Source organism: Zalophus californianus, chromosome 3 (genome assembly GCF_009762305.2).
Source record: "Zalophus californianus isolate mZalCal1 chromosome 3, mZalCal1.pri.v2, whole genome shotgun sequence".
NCBI classification, from domain to species: Eukaryota; Metazoa; Chordata; class Mammalia; order Carnivora; family Otariidae; genus Zalophus; species Zalophus californianus.
The window spans coordinates 15,041,666-15,061,721 of record NC_045597.1 but is presented as its reverse complement, the minus strand read 5'-3'; the positions used below and the strand labels follow the sequence as shown (position 1 = coordinate 15,061,721).

Below are 20,056 nucleotides of genomic sequence, written 5' to 3'. Positions count from 1 at the left end.
CCTTTGTGCCCCCCCCCCAGGTGTACTGTTGTCTCTGGTGATTAACTTCTGTCCTTCCTTGTTGGTGGGGTGGGAGGGATGGGGGACATCTTTACAAATTGATGTCCTGCTTTAAGGCAAATGGGGAGGGGCAGAGAGCTTTTCTGGTATTTGCTTCTCCGTTGTTGCCTTTAGCTCAAAATAATTCTCATGCTCCAGTGGCCTGTTTGAGGGTGGCATATTCTGCCATCCTTCAACACCTTGCTCATGATTTGCAAATAAATGTTTATTGAATTTAATTAAACTGTAAGCAAAGGCAACCTGCCATTTTCTAACTGGAGTCTGCTGAATAATTTACCCTGTGCAGTGGACTAAATAGATGGAACACTCTGTGAGCTTCAGACAGGCCCAGAGGGGGGATACCGGCTGAGCCGGGAGGCTGGGGCTCCTCAACCGGCTTTGCCTCTGCTTTGCCTGCAGGGATCACTTCTTCCTTTTGGGAAGTCAGGGAGACATAATCAAGAGATGGCTAGAAAAACACGTTGAGTAAAGTTTAAAGCGTTATACAGATAAAAGGTGTTATTACTTCCTGTAAAAGCTCCAGTAGCAAACGTTTATGATGAGCATTTAGTAAATGTTGGCTCGTTAGTCTTAAATACTGTTTACGCCCCAAATAAGTCAGCCATAATACTTGTGCAATACTTCCTCACAGGTACGAATTAGGAGCTGCTCTGTTTATTGGATGGGCAGGAGCCTCACTCTGCATAATTGGTGGTGTCATATTTTGCTTTTCAATATCTGACAACAACAAACCTCCCAGGTATGAAAAAGAGAAAGATGACCTGTTAAAATTATTACAGGTGCGGCAAATTATAGATTGTTCACATGATTCTTAGAAACGTCAAAAAACCAGGATTGATTAAAATTAGGAATATATAGTGAATGTAATATTAAATAAGATAAATACGGTGAAAAGAATAAATATATAGTTAATTTAAAAAGACAGAGCTCATCCTTCTTACATTCCAGAGCTATTTCAGTGAGCAGAACGGTAGGGCTTACCATGGGGCATATTCTTCACTGTGGCCTCATTGTTTTCACACAGGGAGAGATTCCTGATGAAGGTCAGTACTGTCCGCTAGGGTCCAGGAAGATGAGTTTTAAAAGAGAAAAACTGAACAGATGAACAAGCCACGAGTTTCTTCTGCTGAGATTTGCACTGACACACTGACTGTTCAGAAATGACAGTGAGATATTTGGGTGGGGGGGGGCTGGTGGCAGTGAGAGAAAACTCACTAACAGTAAGCAGGGAAAGTCTGCAGCTTTGCTGGGACAGAAGCAGAGGGTAATGGTTTCTGCCCTCCATGTGCAGCAGGACCTACCAGACTGTGTTTTGCCTTGCAGAATGGGATACGCATACAATGGGGCCACGTCTGTCCTGTCTTCTCGGACAAAGTATCATGGCGCAGAAGGAGATTTTAAAACCACAAACCCTTCAAAACAGTTTGATAAAAATGCTTACGTCTGAAAAGAGCACTGCTACGAGCTGTCTTGAGTCATTTTAAAAGTGAACTGTTCACAAAATGATCCCCCCTCAAGGCCTTCCTCTAATTCACACTCAAAACTATTTTTAAAACATGAATTTGGAGAATTTGCTGATCGTATGGATGTAAATGTTCTAATCATTTTCTGTTGTGGCTTTCTATAAAAAAAATAAACAGGTTATTTACAGGATTTGTATATATTTTATATATTTATAGAACATGGGAAGTATTTAGCACCAACGGGTCAAGTATTTGTATCAGAGCCTCCTTGGTCATTCAGACGTGGCATTCTTTGTCCCCATTCCTCGTTTCTTTTCCTTCATATATTAAACAGAAGGTGTATAAGAAGTGGTGTCTTGTGAACAGGGTGGGGGCAATCTGAGACTGTTCCTCAAAAGATGTTTGGGTTGAATGGACAGGTTACTGGCTGTGTCGCGACGACTTCCGGTTCCTTACACCTGTTTGTCACCACTGATTCTCAGTGACCGCTCAAGGAAGGGCTAATGGGGCCAAGACATTGCCTGGCACGTCCGCCTTGAAGAGCTGCTGAGGCTTTTCTGATACAGAAAGCAGCAGATTCTGGGCTGGAGGGTCAGCACGAGCCTGGCTGGAGACGCAGGTCATGGTTGACTTTGGAGCCAGCCGAGGAAGGTCCCAGAGCCTGCATGGCACCTGCCTCGCTCACAACCTATGGCTGAGTTCCAGTGTGTCTCTCGGGCCCTGAGTGCACAACCAAGCTGGGTAATGGAGAGACTTACCATTTTTTAAGGCATGTAAGTTGCCCCCGTGATCTCTGAACAGCATGAAAAACTTAAAAGGGAAAATCACATTATTTGGAGATGTTCAATGGGAAGAAGAGGAAATAAACAAGTTTGTTACTAAAAAAATTATATATAATACAGATACGTATATATGTAAAATATATAATATATAAAATACATAAATGTGTAATATATGAAAGTAAAATAAATATAAGTATAAAAATATATACTATATATATAATATATATAAAAATATCTCTTCTAGGGATACAAATGAACCGAAAGCCACAAGGGAGGTTAGGTGCTACAGGCCAGTGTGGGGGCGGGATTTTATGGGTGTGTGTTTAAAACCGAGTTTTTTAATTTCAGAGCTGTGCTGGTGAAGGTAATGTTTAGATTGTACTGAAGCATTCTAGCTCCTGAAGAATTTAGGGAGAGGAAGGGGGTGAAAGGACAGAAAGGCTCTGTCGGGAACCGCAAACATGTTAACTGTGCATCAGTGAGGGGAAACACAGCGTCCAAAGAAAATCGGAACAAACCACATCTCCGAGGACAGCGTGGTAGGACTAAAGAGAGGAGTTAAAGGAGTGGCTTTTGCAACACAGATGTGCCGACTTAATTTAAATACTGGGTTTGTGTAGCAGTTCATCCCGTTTCCCCTCCCCTTTCCGTCAGGAGTGATGACGGGGAGCTTAGAGACCGGGGTAAAAAGTCTGCTTTTGTCACTTTCAAGTTGTATGGCTTTTGGCAAGTCACTTAATTCTGCATTTCTCACATCTTCAGGATGAGGGTTATGATATTCACTGTGTCCCAAAGTTGTTCTGATTAAATGAACTATGCATGTTAAAAAGGCAAAATAGGGGCGCCTGGGTGGCTCAGTCGGTTGGGCGTCCTCCTTTGGCTCGGGTCGTGATCTCAGGGTCCTGGGATAGGGTCCTGCGCCAGGCTCGCTGCTCCGCGGGGAGCCTGCTTTTCCCTCTCTTCTGTGCTCCTCCCCACTGCTTGTGCACTCGAGCTCGCTTTCTCTCAAATAAATAAAATCTTTAAAAAAAAAAGCAAAATACACCCACGTAGTTCAATAAATATCTGCTGAAAAAGTGACTGAATGAGCACAGTGGCCCGTGTGCCTTCTTGGGTACGGTGTGGCTTTGGTGTGTTGCTTAGCTCTGTCCCCCTATATGGAGATTTGATTTGGCAGTATATAAAGCTTTTACATGGAAAGTGAGTGCGTTTCCATAAAATGGCCCCTGAGGGAAGTGCTTCAAAGGGTGCAAGTGGACAAGTGAAAAGGACCCTTGGGGGCAGAAACATAAATTGTTGTGACTTCAGATCAGGATGTTGTGTGGCACGGCTAACAGGGCAAGCCTAAGCCCCCAACAAGGTACGTTTAGCTCAGAACTCATCCTTAATGACTCAGCCACAGTCACAATGATGTAATGGAGGGCTTTACTTGAAAGGTAGGCAAATTGAAAAGAGATCCAAAACCCAGCAGACTATCAGTTAAAATGTTACTTTTTTTTTGGAAACAAGAGTCAGATAGTACCACAAAGTATAAAAAAATGCAAAAAACAGTTTATATGAACTTTCTGACCATTGACAGTTGTTAAGAACAGAAGTAATTAGTTTCGAGGTATTTTATAATATGGGTTGGGCATTTGAAGAAAGTGAAAAAAAAAACCCACATGCACATATGAATTCAGTAATGACTCAATCTTTTCTATTCAGATTCTGATTGAAAACAGCTACATTTTATTCATAAAATATCCAAGGCAAAGATTATACTGCAGAAATGGTATTTAACGTTCTAAAGTAATTGTTTAATACAACGTGCTTACAATGGCTCAAAGCGGCGGCCTAGCTGTATTTTTCTAATTCTAAACTTATTTCTATATGAAAGATAACCAATCTACTCTTAAGATTTCATTGATTTCAGTAGTTCAAGTTTAAGCATACTAGCAGAATTTTATAATAAAACACTTCCAGTGTGATAATGCACGCAAGAAAGATATAAAAAATTTTTTTAATTCAAACCAAAACCTGCTTTAAGTTAAAAAAAAAAATCACTTAAAAATTAGTTGAAAAAAATACACTTAAACACTAGAGTACCGTTCTGAAGAAAAAACTTTTTTATGACTTCAAATGACATTAATTTTATTCAGCAGAAGTCTTAAACACCCTCTATATGCTTCAAAATACTGTTGACAATTTGTTTTTCAGTACTGAATTAGGTGCTGTTAAAGAGACCCTTGTTCTTTGAATCAGCTTCCTTGTTATTGTGGGAAACACTGTAAGGCAGGAGTGCTAGAATCTTGTGGGCAGATTACCGGAGTCCTGTTGGCATCTGCACCTTCTGACTCAGGCTGCGGTTATACATCTGAAGAGTCGCTCCAATCAGTCACAGTTACTAAGCTGCTTTTCAGTGTGCTGGATTCATCTTGGAGTCCTGTGGAGGGAGAGACAGAAGCAGAAAGGAGCTTCAATGATCAGACAAGTCTGTAAAAATCCCTTATCGCTCAGCGTCCAGGTCTGTTGGCTAATCCACAGGCCCCCAGCTCCCACAGGCTGTGGAGGAAGGCACAAGTGCAGTCTGGCCACGAAATGGCCACATCTCCAGGATACCATCAGGGACCCTGTCTAGAGGCTTCCACTTGGCATCTCTCCTCCCTTCATGCAGCCAGGACCCTTAACCATGCTCAGTAACGTTCTGTTGTTACTGACTCTGAGTGACAGGTATAAAGAAAGGAGAATAAAAGTAGAATAGGCCAAGTAGGAGCTAAATGGTAAATAGGGGTTTTCTAGGATCGATGGGCTTTAATATGAAGTACAGATAACCTAGTGGCGGGCACCGTGCAGAAGTCAAGTCGCGGCTCACGTTCTGGAGGAGAGGAAAGGTGACTTGGAGGGCAGACAGCAATGGCTCGTCTTACAAAGTGAGGTGGCGAGAGATCCCACTGAAAACGGGAAGGACAGATAGGTTTGCCCGTATTAATTTAAAGTATGGATGGGGGCACAAAAAGACCTGACGGGGGTCAGTGAGAGGTGTCGTGAGTGCGGAAAATGAGCCATACCCCTATCTGTCTTAGCTTATCATGTCTAAAGTTGAGGAGTCTGGAAACCATAGTCTGACCTACTACTGAGAGATGTGGTGGAACTCGGGGCACAACACAGACCCGAGGACGGACGCTGCAGGCGCAGACAAGCCCTTCTGGACCACCCGGCCAGACCCCAGGACTCATCCAGGAACAATGTCAACTCTTGGTTTCATTTGTAATTCCTCCCACTGGCTATAATGTTGCAAGAGAAATCTTTCTTCAAAGAAAATAAAGAGAAACATTTAATGTGTAAACAGATTAACGAAGGAAGACCGCCAGAAGAATGGCCCCATTCAGGTGTAAGAGCATAAATTTTAATTTCTGCGAGGCACCTGCGTGGAGAATATTTGTATGGGCCTTTTCAAAAATAATATTAAAATTTAAAGACTAGGTCCAAATTACATAAATATACACAGATTAAAGGACTTGAAAAGGGAATAAATGCGCACAAAGCACACGGTGTTTGTTATATTGTGTGCTTTGTGAAAGCGTCAAGGTATTTGTTATACCAACAAGAGAAACGCGTTCCTGTCTGATGGTGTATTAACATAGCCTCGTTAGATATTTATAAAGATGAAACAAATAACCGGAAAGCGGACTGTCAAGACACTAAAGCCACGAACCTCCCTTTGGCGCCTTCAGATCCGATGCACCCCAGGCGCTTGGCACTTGAGTAGGATTTGACTCATTCTTCACAGGTAGAGGCTCCCTCTGTCCTCTCCCAGTTTTCTTCCCCAGAGAACTTTCTTCCTCTACGGATGATATGTCCCAGTCCTCGTCCTCCACATCTGCACACTGCGGGAGAGCATGGAGAGCAATGAGGGTTTCTTAAACACGCAGCGCGTGTTGGCGTCCGTCGGTCATTTTGTTGGCTAGACTGAGCCGCTGACACCGAACGATCTGACGTTGGGGAATCTCAGAGATAACCCGTCCGGTCATTTCTGGAGGGCAAGGAAGTGAACTTGGAAATCTGTGTTTTGTAGGCAGACGGAACAAGCTCTTTGTTTCTTGCTACGGAAATGTACACATTTCCTACCTACTCTACCAGCCATGAATTTAGAAAAATCCCGGAAACCCTGCATTGTAGTAGTAAAGTCAGGCTGCTCCGCAAGTAGGAGCTCTTACCTCTGGGATAATCTGACCTTGAGCCGCAGGTGACGTCACACCAGGGCCCATCTGAAAGGAGCACAAGTTCCTACTGTGCCCACAAATGAACAAGAGAAGAGTTATGGCTAAGAAAACAGTGACCACTACTGGAAGACCCGGTCAACACAGATGAGCTGCACCCAGAAATACAGCAGGAGTTCTCCATGCATAGAAACATTTTGATGTCCTGGCAGGTGGAACTGCTAGGAAGGTGTTCGAGTGCTCGGGCTCTCCTCTCGTCTCTCGGATGCATTTCTCCACCTACTCCAGCTCCCAAGCCGGGCTGAACCCTGACAAGTCCCTATCTTACTGCCAGGGCGTGCCGCGGACTCGGAGCCGAGGCCCCAGGTTCTGGCCGGTCACAAGCATCCATGTGCCAACTATCTAATGCTTGCATGCGTCAGCCAGACATGTGACAGGAGGCTGGACACCTGTCAGGCCTGATAAGCACATGATGCCTTCTTATCCGCTGTCATTCCGATATCTTTGATTCTCTACGGAAAGGAAAGAAATGCAATGATGCTGCAAACAAGATACGGTGCAAATCTCAACCGCTACTGTCCTAAATATGTGTTTTATATTTCACTACAAGAAGTACAATTTATTAAGGTACATTCGTTAAAAGATGACTTTCTCTGTTCATGTTTAAAACAGCAAGCAAGAGTGATTTCACCTTTAGTTCTTCTTTGAATTCTTTTTTGATGAACGCCTCAGCAACATTAATTCCACCAACTGGCTTATTCACGTTTCTGTGATTTGAAACGGTCTTTTCAACTTTTTCAGTCAGTGTTTTAATGAAGGTTCCTGGGTGACCAACAGAAAATAGGTACAGTTTCAAAAAAAAAAATTGTTATCTTTCTTCGATTCCAAAATAACCTGAACAAGCGACTTGGAAAGACTCTAAGCTTTGTGAATAATCATATTTAGTAAATTAAAATCAATTCATGTATTTTGGGGATTGAAAAAAAGTTACTTTAATACACGTATAATTCCTTTTAGAAAAATCATGATCTCCTAGACCAGAAGCAAGAAAATGTTCATTTTATTTTATTTTTTTTTAAGATTTTATTCATTTATTTGAGAGAGAGTGAGCGACAGAGAGCATGAGTGGGGTGGAGGGGCAGAAGGAGAGGGAGAAGCAGGCTTCCCTCCGAGCAGGGAGCCCGACATGGGGCTCGATCCCAGGACCCTGGGATCATGACCTGAGCTGAAGGCAGACGCTTAATGACTGAGCCAGCCAGGCGCCCGGAAATGTTCATTTTAAGTCAAAGAAGGATGGTCTCATTCAAGCTGTGGTCAGAAACGTCAATTTCAGTGAGGAAGTCTGTAGGAGTGGAATATTCATGTGGGTATTTTCAAAAACAATATTATTTTAAAATGAATTAGTTATGTCTTACATAATTATATGTAACATGAACCTAAGTTGTATACAATACAATAAATTAATTATATATTATATGTAATGATATATAATTAATAAATTAATTATATCTCATATGTTTAAAATATATAATTTTTAAACTGCATTAAGCTGAATTTCTTTTTCAAGAGATGACCCTTAAGCCCCACTTCTCTTCAGCAAATGATCAGCAGTCACATACTTGGATCTTATGTTCCTGTAGAATTGCCCCATCTCCCAAGGCAGCACCGTGTATGAGAATATCCATTCTTACAGATGCCCAGTGTATGGGCTGATGTTCATACGATGATGTTCCTACCCCCGATATCTCAGAATGTGCCCTTATTTGGAGATAAGGCCTTTAAAGAGGTCATCAAATTAAAGTGAGTTCGTTAGGGTGGGCCCGGGTCCAGTATGACTGGTGTCCTTATAGAAATGGGAAACTGGCACACAGACTCATGACCAGGGAGAGGGTGATGGTCATCTACAAGCCAAGGACAGAAGCTTAGACCAGATCCTTCCCTCACGGCCCTCACAAAGACCCAAGCTTGCCACCCTTGATTTTGGCCTTCTAGCTTCTGGGATGGAGACAATAAATTTCTGTTTTAAGCCACGAGGTGTGTGGTACTTTGTTCCAACAGCCCCAGGAAACAAATACACCCAGGCATCCCCACCTGCTTCCTCTCCTTCCACCTGAGCATCAGTGAGGTGCTAAGCCTGTGCATCTTCCTTAGGCAGCAGTGGTTTTTGGGTTAGCCTGGTCCTTTCTGTGAGCACTTTCCCAGCTCCGCCTCCCAGTGCTTGGGGCCCCCAGTTGGGGACCACTGTCCTAAACAAACTTTCCAGAAGGACTTTCAATGGCCAGGGCTCACCTGTGGGCTTGGGAGAAATGTCGGAGTCCTCAGTTTCACTTCCCTCGGTCCAGTCAGCGTCGCTTTTGACAATGTTCTTCCCAAAGCCGCTCTTGTTGCTTTCAGAGGGCTGCACCGGAAGAAAGTCTGGGGATGCGCAGGCCTGCATGAGGTCATCACTGTCCAGTTCCTCCTCCGAACTGAACGGAGGCGTCCTAAACAAATGAAAACCCAAGCGGGGGCACTGGTGTTGCCTTTCGGGATTTGGGGGAAAGAAATCTTTCTGTAGTAAAACTACTCCATCTTTTAAAAATAGCGTTACTATAGGGGCGCCTGGGTGGCTCAGTCGTTAAGCGTCTGCCTTCGGCTCCGGTCATGATCCCAGGGTCCCGGGGATTGAGCCCCGCATCGGGCTCCCTGCTCCGCGGGAAGTCTCCTCCTCCCTCTCCCACTCCCCCTGCTTGTGTTCCCTCTCTCGCTGTGTCTCTCTCTGTCAAATAAATAAAATCTTAAAAAAAAATAAATAAATAAAATAAAATAGCGTCATTACTTATAGCTTACCTCTACACTGCACTTTACGAAGTGCTTTTACATACACAATCCCATTTGCTTCATCACATGAATTAGCACCCCATTTTAAAGTGGGTGGGGGAGGGGCTAGATGGGGGATGGACATTAAGGAGGGCACTTGTTGCAACGAGCATTGGGTGTTGTATGGAAGTGATGAATCACTGGATTCTACTCCTGAAACCGATATTGCACTGTATGTTAACCAGCTAGAATTTAAATTAAAAAATTTTTTTTAATTAAAAAATTTAAAAAAAAAAGGAATTGTCTATGCATAATGCACATATGGCTGACAATACTATGTACACTTGGAAACTGTTGGGGGAGTGTTTTTTTAGCCACAATTAAAAAAGGAAAATTAAAAAAAATTTAAAAAATAAAGTGAGAAGTTCAGAGCAGCGTTCGTTCATTCAAGAACATTCTTTGAGCACTTAAATTCCAGACAATGTTCAGTCATATTATGTCCCATGAAATAAGGCTCCTAGGAGACTTTGTACATGAAAAATGCTTTTGAAGGGTAAATCATTTTACTGCCTCTATTATATTCTATTTATACTGTCCCTACTATATTTATAATTTATATCGTCTCTACTATATATACACAATGCCTCAAGAAGAGATATTTATAGCATTAATATCTCCAGAAAAAGTTGATAAAATTCAGTTTTGATAAAATCAGTTTTACTTATAATTAATAACAATGTATCTATAATTTATTAAGTCCCCACTAAGTGCCAAGCCCTGAGGCCAAGCCCTTTTCTTTTCAAAATATAAAGCTTTTAATTTTTATTTTACTTTTTTTTTTTAAGTAGGCTCCATGCCGAATGTGGGGCTTGAACTCATAACCCTGAGATCAAGAGTTGCATGCTCCACCGACTGAGCCAGCCAGGCACCCCCAAACCCCTTTTCATACATTCTTAATCTGTAGAACTATCCTGTGAAAACAGCAGCCTTACCCCCATTGAACAGATAAGAAAACAGGCCTAAACAGGTAAGCAAGTGAATCAGTAGCACACAGCTCATGAGTGACGGAGCTAGGATCCTCAGTATCCTAAGAGGGCCCAAAACAGTAAGGTGTAGGGCCATTATTGACTTCTACAAGGGGCAAGACCACCACAATATCATCTGACCAGGCTATCCAGGATCCAGCCACTAAAAGACAACATCATTCGCTTAATTCACCGTGCTTATTGAAAATTACGGGACACGGTGGGGAATAATGGAAATGACACGGGGTGGCGGTCCCACTTCTTAGTGGGGGCCATAAGGTGATAAGTGCTTTTGACTTAGAGTAAATCTGATGAAGAAACAAAGAGAGGTCACAAAGGAGTGACCACAAATTAGTTGTGATGTTTAATAATTAGGGTTTTAATTACTCACAGTGCACATACTAGTTTACAACAAAAGGAATGTTCAGGGGAAAGAACTTTTTAAACGTCCTCTCCCCACTCCCAAGTACTCACGTAATAGTTGAAGACTTTCTGGGAAAATGATCTTCTATGATATTTTTCTTAATTCTAAAACACAAAAGAAAATGATTTCTAAGCGGCACCAGTGACTAATGTAACTTAATATAAATTTCTATGGAATGGGTGATTTTTGCTTTTGAACATTTGTTAAAGAGGATAAGCAACAAGAAATGGGCTGGTACCAATGACAGGCTGGTAGGAACTGTAAGCGTGATGCTCTGCTGGGTCAGACATTGTTGTGGGTTGTATGTCTGCGTCGCCCTAAAATCCACATGTTGAAGCCCTAACCCCCCAGGGGATGCTCTCTGGAGGTTGGGCCTTTGGGAGGTAATTATGTTTATTTGAGGTCATGAGGGTGGGGCCCCCATAAAGGGATTAGTGTCCTTTTAAGAAGAAGAAGAGGGATCAGACCTCTCTCTCTCCCTTCCATGTGGGGACCCAGTGAGAAGGTGACTGTCTACCAGCCTGAAAGCAAGCTGTCACCAGAACCTGACCATACATCGCACTGCTTTCAGATGTCCAATCTCAAGAAGTGTGAGAAAATAGCTTTCTGTTGTTCAGGCCACGCGGTCCGTGGTATTTTGTTATAGCAGCCCAAGCCGACTGGGATAAACATGAATACAAACATTTTAGGGTCGAAAAGACTCACTTTGGGACAGACGTCCTATCGGTAAAAACAGGTCTTTGTCTTATCAGCTGTCTGCTTCTGGGAGGAAACTTTACTGCCTTGGGTATTTCTCCATTTGAAAGGGTATCCACTTGAGGAGGAGCACTGTACTTATCTGGAAGAGCAGTATCATTCATGAGTCTCCATTGCCTTCATCATCAGCGAGTGAAAAGCACCAGAAAATACTACAATACTGTCTATACTGGCACTTGAAAAAACAAGCTCTTGGCTCTAGAGTCCACACGACAGGCATTTTTTTTTAAAGATTTATTTATTTTAGAGAAAGAGCATGAGTGAGAGCAGAGGAAGGGGCAGAGGAAGCAAGAATATTCACGCAGACTCCTGCTGAGCACGGAGCCTGACGTGGGAGCTGAAACCAAGAGTTGGACACTCAACCAAGTGAGCCACCCAGGCGCCCCAGGCATTTTTTTAATATTAAAATAAAACCCAAGACGCAACATATAAAGGTCCAAACAGTATGAGACTTGCCAGTGAAGTTCCAAAGTTTGCAAACCATTTAAAATTATGAAAGGCAACAGGACTCCTGTCCCTACGTGCAGAAATGAAATGGCAGCCAGTGACGGGATTACCTGAGGACAGTAAGGTTCTCTCCTCAATTTTACAGCTGACCTCATGTTCAAGGAATTCTCGAATTTTCTGAATGTTGGGTGTTTGTCTTTCTTGTTCATGTCTCGCTGATTCCACAGTTCTTAGCACCCTACTGAAGTGATCGCTTGGAATTCCACGTACATCCTGAAGCAATAAAATGTTAAGCTTCTTAGCCTGGGACGTTCTTCATTTCATGAGCATTTGTCAGCATAAACTGTGCCAACCTTTTGTCCTCACTGCTGCATGCGAGGGAGGAGACGCCCCGACATACAACACACTATTCTGGCCTCAAGAGGAACTCCCAGAGCAGTGGGACATAGACGGGGGTGTGTATGAGTGCATGGGACTCGTTAGGGGTGCTAGGCTGTGAGAGCCAGGACTGAATGCACAGAGGGGTGTGTGTGTGTGTGTGTGTGTGTGTGTGTGTGTGTGTGTGTGTGTGTGTGTGTGTGTGTGACTGACCAACAGTGCAAGCTGGGCCATCAGGACAGAATGAGTGCCCAAGGACAGAACGGACGTGCCTTCTTCTCTTCTCTGATCCTTTCCCATCGAGAAAACAAAATACAACACAACCAGTGAACATTCCTGAAATGAAGGAGCTTACCGCATTAATCCCAAAGGTTTCCAGTTTCTCTAGCAAACTCTGCTCCAAGACACTCCTTATTTCCTTCGTGAGGGAGGGGTTATTCTTCAACGTTTTCCTTAAGTGAATCTTGTTGTGATTTAATTTCTGTTCGTTCTCCCTTCCTGAAATAAGGTTTACAAAGTGTGTTAAAAAGTTAAATACATAAAAGCTCTAAGCAGAAAATGGCAAAACACCACTTTTAAACAGCAAGCGAGCATTTTGTATGGATTGTTTAAGCATTCAGCTCAATATATGATGCTGAAGTATCACAACTTTTTTAAAACTACCTTAAGTTGGCCTCAAAATTTCGGTGTCTTTAAAGACTCTTTCTTGACCCCTTAACTGGATCATTACTAGATGAATAATGCAAGGGAAATGTCTCTGCAGAAGCACAGCAGAAAAAATGAATTCTTTAGAAGTTCAATGGTTCATCCTAAAATTATTTTACTACTTTCTGAAGAATTCATCTCACCTAAATTATTAGAATTTATGTATCATTTTCTTTGAAGAAACCCCATTTATATTAAATAATTAAGTTTTGATTTAATAAATTCAGTAAAAATTTATCTAAAATTTCAAAATGTGATATTATCCCTCCCAAAATATTTACCAAAATGAAAAAGAAGTTAACAAAGAGTCTTAGGAAAAGTATATTCTGTTTAAAACAACCTATAATTAAAAGCAAAGGAAAAATAACTGGCCAGATTCTCTTAACTTTTCCTTCCCTGTTCCTCTTTCATTCCCCGACTAAAAAATGTGGCATTTAAGAGAATTTGGAGAATGCGCGTGACTACATGACCCTGAAGATCGGAGTCCTACATCAAAGCAGAGGGAGGGCTTGATGGAAGAGGTTCATCCGGGGCTGTTCAGACCCTTAGTGAAGGTCCAAAGCCAGATCTGGGAGAACACAACAGTGCTGTCATTTTGGAGTCTATTTTCTGAACAGGGGCATCTCACCCAACAAGGGTGGTGCCGAGTGCCCACGCTGAGTAGGTCTGGGGCTGCAGGGGCCATGGTATTTTGAGGCCCGGCCTCACCCACCCCAGTAGATGGGAGTTTTAGGGACCCACAGCAGAAGATCCACAACAAAATGCCCCCAATGTCTCAGACATTCTCTAAACCCTCATTCAACTCCAGCAGTAAAGAATATTTCTGTTCATGAATCAACACTTCTGCTGAGGGCAAAAGTAGTCAAATTACTGCGTGTACATTAAATAAGAGGAAAACTCCTGCATGGTAATGTTGTTCTATAATTTGGTACTGCGGTTTGCGAAACTGAAATTATAAAATTTGGTAAGATTATGTATTAGTAAAAATCAGAAGTAATCTTAAATTTTTGATTCTCAGCATTCATGCTGCTTTCTCACCAATGTTTTCCAATATTCTGGAGGCACCTTAAAAAAAAAAACACTTCTGGGGGCCCCTGGGTGGCTCAGTTGGTTGGGCATCTGACTCTTGATTTTGGCTCAGGTCATGATCTCAGGATCATGGGATGGAGGCCCGCATCGGCTCTGCCCTCAGTGCAGAGTCTGCTTGACCCTCTCCCTCATGCTCCTCCCCACGCCACCCCTGCCCAGCTCACACTCTCGCTCTCTCTCTTTCAAATAAATAAATAAATAAAATGTTAAAAAAAAAAAAAAAGCACTTCTGTCCTAGGAACAATACATCAAAATCTAGAGGGCTTAGCTGCAGCCGGGGCCGTGTCGCGGGCTTTGGTGGCTAGTTGGCCATCAACTGTAGAAAACTATCTAGGGTGAACAACATGAAGAGGTACCGAGAGACTGCCTGGGAGTCACACCTCCCGCCCTGTTTACACAAGGGAATTTTCGGGCCAGGACCCAGGGTATAAAAGGAACTACACAGAAGCAGACAGAGAGACTCCAGGCTCTGTCTGCTCCAGGACCCGGGGTAAGTGAAATGAATTTGTTTGCTGATTGGGTTGGGTTCACCCTCGACCCTGATGATAAGCTCCTTCTGATGACCAAGTTTCCCAAAATGGCTGCAAATTAAACATTTCCCCTCTGTCCTCAAATTCACTTTTTATGTTGATGCTTGCTTTAGATTCCTTTATGGATAAGGCGAAACTCTTGGTAGGAAGGACTCTTAACAAGGCTGGGGCTGGTTGGGGGAAGCAAGAGAAAGAACGTAGAATGGACAGGAAAAAGAAAAAGTTTTTAATGTAATGGTGGAATTAACCACTGGAAAGCCTATCACAACAGAAGATTTTAATCAAAGACAAAACTTTCCCAGGCAGGTAGCCCAATGCACAATAGCCCACACAAATGATCATTTATATCAGACATACAACGTACCATTTTTGGTGAGCAAATAATCACAGCACAAAGCAAAGAGTAAAAAACAAAAACCAGAACGGAATTTCTGAGTCAGAAGGGACGTCATCATCTAGGAATCAATCCTCTCATTTTTCACATGAGAACACTAAAACCAGAGAGGTAAAGAGACTGCTCCAAAGGCACCCCACTAGTCCTGGACCAGCCTGCCTCTGTCCCTTTGTTCTTTGCGGTAAACTACGGAAAGCTGAAAACCTGGACCGGAGTTCCAGCCCTGTCACGAATTAAGCTCAACGACTTGGAGCAAGCTCCCAATCCCCCTGTGTTTCAAGTTCCTGAACAATGAAATGGCCTCTGAGATCCCTGCTGGCCCACATTCTAACATCCCACAGCAAGGGTTGGGAATATGCCTTTCCGGGACTGTCAAAACCGTAAGGACGCAGAAGTGGTCATGCATGCAAGTATGCGTGCATGCATGCGTCTGGGTAACAGCCACAGTGCTTTGCAAACCACTGCCAAAATTTAGCTGTACAGGCATCATCTGCAAAATGTTAGCCCAGCTGAGGAATTTATTGATGGCAATTAATCTGCTGCCGGCATGCTGGCTCCACGGAGGCACTGAAGGGTTCGCTGGGTCGCTGGCTTATGTAACAGTGTGCCTGGGACTCAGGCCTGTCTGGCGGTCCTCGGCCCTCTCCTCTATCCAACCAGAGCTGTGTCCGAATACACGGCAAAGGTTATTTTCTTTCCCAATCTGGTTCCCCGCATGCGGCAACAACCAACGATGGTATTCGCTGCCCGTGATCCCAAACTCACACCTCACGTGGTCTGGGTAGAAGAATTCTAAAACACAGGCAGAAGGATGTCATGGGTATAAGTGGGGGCCCCGAGGGGTGACAGTGGACAAAGTGAGGACGGTCTCTTGGAATCTAACAGACTCGTTTTTTTTTTAAAGGAGTGTGAACTTGAGACTCCATATGACCGCCGGACACATTTCATGGATTCTGCAGAAAATAAGATATTTGCTGTTCCAGACATCAATAAATAACATGTAGGAGGGAGAAAGCACATTACTTAAAAGCAGATGGAAAATAAACATCGCAGATATTGTGGATGTGCCTGATTGAGTCACTTCTCAATTTGTAGCCTTGTTAAAAATAATTTGGAAAGGGACGCCTGGGTGGCTCAGTCATTAAGCGTCTGCCTTCGGCTCAGGTCATGATCTCAGGGTCCTAGGAGCCAGCCCCGCATTGGGCTCCCTGCTCAGCAGGAGGCCTGCTTCTCTCTCCGCCTGCCACTCCCCCTGTTTGTGCATGCTCTCTCTCTAAATAAATAAATAAAATCTTAAAAAAAATAACTTGGAAAAAGTCATCTAGAGAACACAGAAAAGTTACAACAAATATTAAGAATTTACAAATTGGAATATACATTTTAATTTTCTTCCTAACACAAATGGTAAAACCAGAGTTCATATAAATATTATTCAAGTGTAACTGTTTCAGGGTCTACAAGTCTGGCATTAGAAAATACTCTTAATAATGTGGAATGATTTTCTTAAACTTCAAAAATTAATTGACAGAAAATAATTCTGAGAGCTGCTGAATAAAAGGAGTAAGCCACAATAACTTTAATTATCTCCCCAAACCTTGAACAGTTCCCAAATTTCAACATAAAGTCATTACCCTGGGGATCCCTGGGTGGCTCAGTCGGTTAAGCCTCTGACTCTTGATTTTAGTCTGGGTCACGATCTCAGGGTCGTGGGATCGAGCCCCGCATTGGGCTCTGCACTGAGCGTGGAGCCTGCTTAAGATTCTCTCTCTCTCCCTCACCCTCTCCTTCTGCCCACCATGTGCCCTTGCTCTCTCTCTATAATAAATAAATAAGTCTTTTTTTAAAAAAAGACATTATTCTGCACATAAATATTCTACATCAAGAGCATAAATATTATGCTTTTTTTTTGCTGTTAAAATAATTCTGATATGGGCAGTTCACCCTCTCACAGATTCAGGATGTGAGAAATAGCTACTGTGCTAGGAATATTTTTTTTCCTAAAAAGATTTATTTATTTATTTATTTAATTCGTCTGTCAGAGAGAGAGAGAGAGAGAGCACACACAAGCAGGGGGAGCAGCAAGCAGAGGGAGAAGCAGGCTCTCTGCTGAGCAGAGAGCCTGAAGCGGGGCTCGATCCCAGGACCCTGGGATCATGACCTGAGCCGAAGGCAGACGCTTAACCGACTGAGCCACCCAGGCACCCCCTAGGAATATTTTTGTATCATCTGGTGCACAATGCATTTGCGTTGACTTGTCATCTGACCAGAAAATATCTGTGTCAACAAAAAGACTTACGTTTTTTTCCCCAAGTTAAAGGAATAAGGTGACAGAATACAACAGATGGATTGAAAACGTCATCTCCAAACCTAAATGTCTTCCCTAATTTTGATAACGGTGTGATAAAAACCACTGGATTGTAAATTTCAAGGCTTGGGTTTTAGCATCTCAATGGAATCTATGCAGGTGGAAACGCTGAGTGAGCCCCTGGTTACCTTTTTCTTCCTCTGAAAGCTCTTCTATCGGTTCCAGTATGTGCGATGAGAACGCCTGTTCTATTAACGAGGAAAAATGAGAATGGTACAAACAGGACAACAGCAAAGTAAAATTAGTTTCCTTTTAAACAATGTTGAAAGATACCGTTCCACAGTATTTTAATCATGCCTAAAACAGCAGAATTTGCTGGGAAGAAATACGGAGGCGGTCAGTTAAAGCCGGTGCCTTCTTCATGGTATCTGCTCTTTCCATGTATTTTCCACTAACTACCCCCGCCTCAGGGAATTACGTTTTTCAAATAATTATGCCGTTTCTCACCCGGCAACCTCGTGCCTGACGGGCTTCTTTTAAGACACGAGGTCACAACCGCAAAAGGTCTTCTTCACCTATCCCCCCAAAATACCTTCCTTATAAAATATTTTGATTGGGTGGTTAAAGAGAAAATTAATGAAACTATTTCAATTCCCAAAGATAAAAACATGACAAAATGCCCAAGGCCCTGGGACCCCCACTTCTCCCTAGCCCCAGGGTCTTCAGGTGGGAGGACCAGGATGGCGAAGGACAGGCGAACCCAGCCTCAGCAGCAGGACTAAGACCCCATTCTTAGACACCTCTGTGTCCCTAAACCACGGTTCAACATCTTCTGCTCCCGGAGAGTCACCGGGGCGAGGCTGCGGACAGACGACACGTGAAGAGGGGCTGTTCCCCATCCCACCCCAGAACAGTGCCCGGGGCGGGGGGGTTAGGGCTCTGGGTGACTTCCCAGTAATGTGACTGGGGCTCAGGGAAATCCACAGGCAGCATGGATAAAGCCAAACGCCATCCTATCAAGGGGGAAGTTCCTACTTGGGGAAGGTCAGCTTTTGGCAGTCAGGCAGTCAGGCTTTAGACACTGGGATAAAATGCAATCGGAAATCTAGCTGAGGAAGTGCGTGCTTCACTCACCTTTGGCTTGGAGACTGCCACGGGGCCCCTCCCCAGGGAGCTCCCCACCTGCACCTACAAGGGAGGAGGCCATTCCACTCCACACCAGACCCCACAGTGGGCGACCAGCGAGGGTAGTCTCCCCCCAGCGTGTTGGGCACAAGATGACACGCTTTGCACGTATTAGCTTAGATTTAACACCTCCCACTTTGAAGTTCTAGCTTTTAATTTACCGAAGCATATTTCTAATTCTGTTTTAGGGCATCTACAAACACACGCACACACTTACAGGTATACACAAATAAATAAATATATATTATATTTAAGTACACATAAATAGGCTCCTACAGCTTGTTAGCAACCTAGTCAATCTATCTAACATTGACTGGGAGAAAAGCATTTTTAAACTGCTTTCCAATGAACATTTGGAACACAGCCTATTAGGAAATAGCAGTCCACTTTAATTTTGAAACATGAACATGATCGCACAAAGAAGCATTTAATTCCATCCATGCACCACAACTGCTGAACATTAAAAATGTGCTTTCAAATGTGTTATTCAGCATCAAGATTTTAAAGTTATATAAATAAAGAAAAAAAACCCCTGTAGCTATATGTGGTAATGGATGTTAACTAGATCCTGCTGTGATCATTTCACAACATATATAAATATCGGCTCATTCTGTTGTACACCTGCACTAATATGTTATAGGTCAATTATATCTCAATAAAAAATTAAAAAATTAAAAAGTAAAGTTATACAAAGAGACTATTTACTAGTTTGAACTGCTGAAAATAGGGATTTTAGGAGGCTAGCTAATTTCAATTTTTTAAGTCACATGATTTATATTTTATTGTATTTTATGGAAATGACAAAAATAAAGTTAGGAGGAAAAGCTCTATAAAATCTCCCCAAACCATCATATACATATTTGTTATCATTATAAGGATAGTCCTAGGACTTACTTCTCTTGAGTCGAAACAAATTGTGACCTTTGGTGCTGGGAGGCAGAGGGTGGAGCTCTAGGGGAGGGAACCTGGGGTCCTACTATAAAGGCTATAAAGGGAGTGAGGTCCGCCAGATTTCAGCTCTAAACTAGCAGGCTGATGTCCAAGTGTGGAGTGAAGGGCCTGCGTTCATATGCTTTATAAGCCACAGGCCCAGCCTCCAAATGACCCAGGTCTTGTCCCAAGTTGAGATATCCAGGCAGAGCTGATATACTCGAAGACCCAAGTCTCTCCCCTCTGAACTCTCCAGAGGCTTCCAGAAAAATCCTTGTCAGTGCCCTTCCATTCCCTCCAGAAGACGAACTCCCAGGTCTGTACCCAATCCTCTCTGGCACTGGCTGGCTGTACCCAGCCCTCTCTGGCACTGGACTTTGTCAGCCCGACCCCAGAAGCCAACAATGGCCAGTGCTTGCTCAGTGGCTCCTGTTCCAAAGGTCCTGCTTCATTTGATCCTTAGCACAGCCCACCGAAGTAGCCGTTACTCTTCTCCCCATTTGGCAGGCAAGGAAACCCAAACCTATGGCTTCATGAGTCAACTGTGAACCCAGACTGCTTGCTTCCTTTCAAAGTCTAGGCTCT

At 43.2% G+C, this 20,056-nt stretch overlaps 2 protein-coding genes across 8 annotated transcripts in view; one reads left to right on the top strand and one right to left on the bottom strand.

The window, feature by feature from the left end:
* The window catches only part of CLDN10 (claudin 10), a 121,441-nt gene extending 105,315 nt beyond the window's left edge, over nucleotides 1-16,126 (top strand). For 4 of the 5 annotated variants that reach the window (XM_027589916.1, XM_027589917.1, XM_027589919.2 and 1 more), the window contains 2 exons: nucleotides 692-799; nucleotides 1,384-1,713. In XM_027589916.1, coding sequence (XP_027445717.1) covers nucleotides 692-799; nucleotides 1,384-1,507 — 232 coding nt within the window. In that variant the 3' untranslated portion in view covers nucleotides 1,508-1,713. Of the gene's footprint in view, nucleotides 1-691; nucleotides 800-1,383; nucleotides 1,714-15,955 lie in introns of those variants that run through there. The other variant, XM_027589918.2, reaches the window with a different exon arrangement.
* DZIP1 (DAZ interacting zinc finger protein 1) overlaps nucleotides 3,714-20,056 on the bottom strand; it is a 49,336-nt gene continuing 32,993 nt past the window's right edge. For 2 of the 3 annotated variants that reach the window (XM_027589910.2, XM_027589914.2), the window contains 9 exons: nucleotides 17,545-17,604; nucleotides 12,689-12,831; nucleotides 12,066-12,228; nucleotides 11,458-11,590; nucleotides 10,803-10,856; nucleotides 8,794-8,987; nucleotides 7,196-7,326; nucleotides 6,000-6,171; nucleotides 3,714-4,727 (listed from right to left, as the gene is read on the bottom strand). In XM_027589910.2, coding sequence (XP_027445711.2) covers nucleotides 4,651-4,727; nucleotides 6,000-6,171; nucleotides 7,196-7,326; nucleotides 8,794-8,987; nucleotides 10,803-10,856; nucleotides 11,458-11,590; nucleotides 12,066-12,228; nucleotides 12,689-12,831; nucleotides 17,545-17,604 — 1,127 coding nt within the window. In that variant the 3' untranslated portion in view covers nucleotides 3,714-4,650. The remainder of the gene's footprint in view (nucleotides 4,728-5,999; nucleotides 6,172-7,195; nucleotides 7,327-8,793; nucleotides 8,988-10,802; nucleotides 10,857-11,457; nucleotides 11,591-12,065; nucleotides 12,229-12,688; nucleotides 12,832-17,544; nucleotides 17,605-20,056) is intronic. The other variant, XM_027589911.2, reaches the window with a different exon arrangement.